Consider the following 6,000-nt stretch of genomic DNA (forward strand, 5'->3'; position numbering starts at 1 on the left):
GGTAGTCTCTGGATAGTCCATCCTTTCATCTTAGCTCTAAATTTTGACTTGATACTTTCTAGATGTCAATTTTGGTAAGGTTTGGGTAGGTAGATAAATTTTAATCTGTTATAGTCTGGATTCAAGGACTCACTTTCATCTTCCCTGAAAATATTTTCCTTTCATAGATTGCTCACATCGATTTACTAATTTTCTATTTCTAGACTCTTCTGAGGAGGAGGAGTGGTAAAGATGGCATTTTTGCTGTAGAACAATATGTTCTGTTGTTCCTCTCCTGTTCCTCTTCTCGGTCGTAGTTGCGCAAATTTACTTCTATGTAATTTCTTCTGGACTTAAGGGTATTACTGGGTAGCAGAGAGCTGGCCTGGCATGTCCAAGTCTCTCCGTTCATTCCCCAATGCCAGGGATTATTCTACTCCTTTTTCATATTTGACTATAGAAGCCTTCTGTACATAAATGGAGGCTGGGAGATAGATAAAGCCACTCAAAGTTAGTATTTAGATAGCTTTGTTATACATAATATTAATTTTTTAACATCTGGTTATTAAGTCTTTGACTATCCATAAAAAGACTTAAAAACTGGACAAGGATGTTACCAGCTGGTATGCCACACTAGACAGGGAAAAGCCCATGAGGCTTCAACCCTACACTAAGAACCGTTGGCAACTACAGAAGGCTGGGAGTAGGGGAGGCGTCTTCCCCAGGGAAAAGAGCATACCAATTGGTTGTCCAGTGCCAAATGGTCAGCCCGGAAAACATATATACAAGTAATGCTATGTGGGGTAAACATTATATTTAGGGATATGTGTCTACATAAATCATATATGCATGTAATAACTATATGTGAAAAAAGAGGAGAATGGGGAGGGATATATGAAAGAGTTTAGAGGGAAGAAGGGAAAGGGAGAAATGTTGTAATTATAATCTCCAAAGAATTTTTTTTTGAGACAGGGTTTCTCTGTGTAGCCCTGGCTGTTCTGGAACTCACTCTGTAAACCAGGCTGGCCTTGAACTCAGAAACTCAAAAAGAATTTAAAAGACAAAAATCAGATGCATTAATATGTTTGAAGTGGTTGAAGTGGAAAGACAATATTCTAATTTATATAACATACTGACAGTTATGTAGAAGAATATGAATAATGGTTTTATGGAAATAATGGTTTGTATTGTGTAATTTGTATACATTTTGTATTGATTTGGAATGGTCTATAAATACTTGAGAGACTTTACTTTGATAAACTTTGAAGATCATTTTTAAGTCATCTCTCCAGAAAAGATTACCTTCATGCAATATCTCAGGTACTCCAGAAATGAAAATGAACCTTCTTCTTTTTTTAAAGATTTATTTAGTATGTGTACAGTGTTCTGCCTGCTTGTGCAACCGCAGGCCACAAGAGGGCACCAGATGTCATTACAGATGGTTCTGAGCCACCATGTGGTTGCTTGGAATTGAACTCAGGACCTTTGGAAGAGCAGTCAGAACTCTCAACTTCTGAGCCATCCCTCAGCCCATGAACCTTCTTTTATTTATTTCTTTTGCACTTTTACAGATGAAACTCTCCTAATTAACATGATCTGTGGGGTAGTGTCAGGAGTGATTTCATCTACTATTGCCAATCCCACTGATGTTCTAAAGGTAAGAGACATTCCTGCCATGGAAGGCCGCAGGCTTTAACTCAAATTCAAGTTGACATCTTTACACTATCTATTGTTAGTTCTAAAATCTTGGGCAGATCTCTTAACTGTGTGGTATCTCATTCATTTCTTGTTTTGAAATGAAGATAATGCAGTGTTTATAGCATAAAGTTGTTAAGAATTAGAGATACTATATGTAACCTTGTCTAACATTATGCTTCACAGTACATGTTCAAAAATAGTTTAATGTGATGTCCATTAATCCATTGGTTTTCAGCCTAGGATTTGTAATCCTATAGATTAGGTTAAAGGCTAGGTCTTGCATAACCTGGTATGTCAAAGGATAGATTAAGGTAGAGATCTTTACAGGAGTTTCTTTTCATAACTGCTTTACCTTAAATTTATACTGTTTCTGTCTTTCCTTATCTTGTCCATGTTTTTATTAAGGATGAGCTTTGGCTTGTGCTGATTTGATAAGAATGTAACTGGACTTCTTGAAACACTTATTTTAACGCCAGCCTTCAGTTTTATCTGACTAATAGTAAAAATCTTCTATTTAATTAATAAAGCACTAAATGTATGATTTAACTGTGTGAGAGAACCACAAATTAGGATTTTTGTTTGTTTTTCTGAGACAGAATCTTATGTACCCCATTTTATCTTTGAGCTCACTAAGTAGCAAAGAATGACCTTGAATTCCTGGTCCTCCTGTCTTACTGGGAATAGAGCTATTTACAGCTATGAATCTCAAGTTTAAAAAGTCTTTTTATATGTGTTGGGTTTTGCCTATGTGTATGCCCGTGTGCTGTATGCATGCAGTGTTCCTGGAAGCCAGGAGAGGGAGTCCCTAGAACTGGAGTTAAGGACTGTTGTGTGCTGCCATGTGGGTGCCGGAATCAGACCTGGGTCCTCTGCAAGACCAGCAAACACTGCTGAGCCTGAGCTCCAGCCATGAGCTGGGAGAAAAAAATCAAGTTCGTTATTTATAATAAGAGAAAGTACAGATCAGGATCGAAGTTAATTCAATGCAAGTGTAGGAGTCTCAGCAGTTAACAGCAGAGCTTATCAGGCATAAAAAAGTACTTATCCCTCAGAAGCTATAGGGGTTTTGTTTCCAGGACTTTGTGCTGGTAAGTAACAAAATCCTTGAATGTTCAAGTCCCTTACATAGACCAAAACTATTTGTGCATAATCTGGGTGGAGATATATATACATACATACACACACACACACACACACACACACACACGCACATATATATATAATGTAAGTACACTGTAGCTGTCTTCAGACACTCCAGAAAAGGGCACCAGATCTTGTTACAGATGGTTGGAAGCCACTGTGTGGTTGCTGGGATTTGAACTTAGAAGCTCTGGAAAAGCAGTCGGTGCTCTTAACCACTGAGCCATCTCTCCAGTCCCCCCATATATATTTTAAATTCTCTTTAGATTTACTTATGTTTAATGTAAACATATAAGAATACTTGCTATAATATTCCAGAAATAATGACAAGGAAAAAAGTCTACATGTGTTCATTACAAATACAGGTTCTTACAAATATTTTTCAATTGGTGATTGGTTGAATCCACAAATATAAGACTGCCGACTATTTTGATCATTGTTTGATTGATATAGATTATCATTCTTTTTTTTTTTGAGACAAGGTTTCTCTGTGTAGGTCTGGCTGTCCTGGAACTCACTCTGTAGACTAGGCTGGCCTCGAACTCAGAAATCCGCCTGCTTCTGCCTCCTAAGTGCTGGGATTAAAGGCGTGCGCCACCACTGCCCAGCATCATTCTTTTAAAAATTAAAATTTTCAAGACTTTTTGTATATGTGTGTTTTGCCTGCATGTATACATTGTACTAGATGTGCCTGGTGCCCATAGAGCCTGAAGAGAGGGCACTGAAGTCCGTGGAATCGTAGTTAAGGAGGGTTGTGAGCTGCCACGTTGGTGCCAGTTCTCTAAACCACTGAGCCATTTCTCTAGACCCCAAATTAAAATGATGATGATGATGATGATGATAATTATCATCATTATCATTATTCATCATTATTTTGCAGAGGCACATGTATGCCCAGGTAGAGATCAGAGGAAACCATTTGCAATCCGATCTCTGTCAACCAGGGGCCCTAGGGATTAAACTCGGTGCTCATCTGTAGACTCCCATTCCTATGTAAACCTTTGTTAACATTTGGGTGCTCATCTAGTTTAATCACTGTGTTTGTAGCCTTTTAAAAACTTCACATGTTTTGGTAAGAATTATATATATTGCTTTGCAGCACCTTTCTGTTTAGCAATCAATTTTTAACACTTTTTCAAGGCTACACATATTTTAAGGGAAAATGATATGATTCCATTGTATTCTGTTAAATGAATGTGTCATCATTTATGTAACCAATATGTTGTTGCTATTAGTTTTTGGCATTTGAATCACCCCTAATTTTTTACTTGAACTAATTACATATATTTATTTGCCTGTCTTCCTCCCTCCCTCCCTCCCTCCCTCNCTNNCTNCCTCCCTCCNTCCNTNCCTNCCTNCCNTNCCTTCCTTCCTTCCTTCCTTCCTTCCTTCCTTCCTTCCTTCCTTTCTCCAGACAGAGTTTCTTTGAATAACAGCCCTGGCCATCCTGGAATTTACTCTGTAGTCCAGGCTGTCCTCAAACTCACTGAGAACTGCCTGCCTCTGCCCCCTGAGTGCTGGGATTAAATGCATATGCCACCACTGCCTGGCTAATTCATATGTTTTTATTCAAACAGGGTCTTACTATGTAGCTATGGGTATGCTGGAACTCACTCTGTTGATCAGCTGGCTTTGAACTCGCAGAGATTCACCTATCTCTGCCTTCTGAGTGCTGGGATTAAAGGCATGTGCAACCATGCCTGGCTCAAACTAGTTATATCTCTCTGAGTGCTTGTTACTGTCAACTCCAGAGATTATAGATTTAGTATGGGGAATATGAGGTCTAATGAAAATCTTTATAGATATACTTTGGGACAAATTATGTTATATTTGTGTACAATTTAATTCATTAATTTCACCATAATAACAGTTTCAAAAACAATTCCAAAACCTATTTTTCTTAATTTTAAAGGAGTACACTATCTCATTTTGGTTTTCGCTGTCAAAATAAAATATTCCCTTTTTTGTTTTAGATTCGAATGCAGGCTCAAGGAAGTTTGTTCCAAGGAGGCATGATTGGCAGCTTCATTGACATATACCAGCAAGAAGGTACCAGGGGTCTGTGGAGGGTGAGTCACCTCTTACTGGGGATTTATTACACTCTACTTGAGTCTTCATATTAAGTCATGAGATTGTGACTTATAACTCCAAGCAAAGCAAGGAGCTTATGCTACCCATGAAAGGACTAAAACTTACCCACTAGTTCCTATTTCGATACATGTGGTGTAGAGTTGTATGTGTGAGAAACATGTATAATTTGAGATAGCCGTTTTGCTTTCCTAAACTTTACAGTGAATTTGTCTCAATGTAGTTTTGCCAGTTTTGGATTAAACACATTACTATGTGTCTATGATGGTCTCTGTAGTGCATATGTTCAAATAGTAGGACAGTATTTTTAACTTTATAAAGTAAAAGATATATGATAAAATATTGATAAAATTTACAAAATATATGAGGAACAATTCTAGTAGTCCCACCACTGGAGATAATCATTGTGAATATTTTTTTATCTTCAAATATTTATTTATATTTTATCATTTGTTGTATTATTACAATATTTTTTTGTTTTGTTTTGAGACAGGGTTTTCTAAGTAGCCCAGGCTGGTCTTGAACTTGTGATCCTCCTGCTTCTGTCTCCTGAGTGCTGAGAAGTCAAGCCTGTTCCACTCTATATGTCTTCTGCTATAGTAACTCTTCTTTTTGAGACTGGATCTATGTAGTCCTGGCTGTCCTAGATCTCACTATATAGACCAGGCTGGTCTCAAACTCACTGAGCTCCCACTGCCTCTGTGTTCTGAGTGCTAGAATTAAAAGCTTGCAACTCCACAACTGGTTATTGGATAACTTTTAAATCTGTTGTGATCACTGAATTATTCTAACAGCAAATAAGAGTATTATTAGATATGGAGAGAGAGAGAGAGAGAGAGAGAGAGAGAGAGAGAGAGAGAGAGAGAGAGAGAGAGAGAAACACACAGGATGGAAATAGTTTTGTTATTTTCTTTCTTTATACTTTTTATAGCTAATTTTACTTTAAAACCTCAAGCAAAATAGAGCTGAAAGAATTGAATTATAAACATACATCATCTAGATTAGACAACTGATAAAGCTTTGGCACAATTACTTGATCTGTTTCTGATTGCATAAACTCATACGTTATTTTGCAAAATGTTGTAGACATTCTTT

The 6,000-nt window shown here is 37.4% G+C and overlaps 1 protein-coding gene across 5 annotated transcripts in view; it reads left to right on the forward strand.

Moving 5' to 3' along the window:
• The window catches only part of Slc25a14 (solute carrier family 25 member 14), a 36,389-nt gene that overhangs the window by 12,319 nt on the left and 18,070 nt on the right, over positions 1-6,000 (forward strand). For all 5 annotated transcript variants that reach the window (XM_021187700.2, XM_021187702.1, XM_021187699.1 and 2 more), the window contains 2 exons: positions 1,551-1,636; positions 4,791-4,886. In XM_021187700.2, coding sequence (XP_021043359.1) covers positions 1,551-1,636; positions 4,791-4,886 — 182 coding nt within the window. The remainder of the gene's footprint in view (positions 1-1,550; positions 1,637-4,790; positions 4,887-6,000) is intronic.

Source organism: Mus pahari, chromosome X (genome assembly GCF_900095145.1).
Source record: "Mus pahari chromosome X, PAHARI_EIJ_v1.1, whole genome shotgun sequence".
Taxonomy (NCBI): Eukaryota; Metazoa; Chordata; class Mammalia; order Rodentia; family Muridae; genus Mus; species Mus pahari.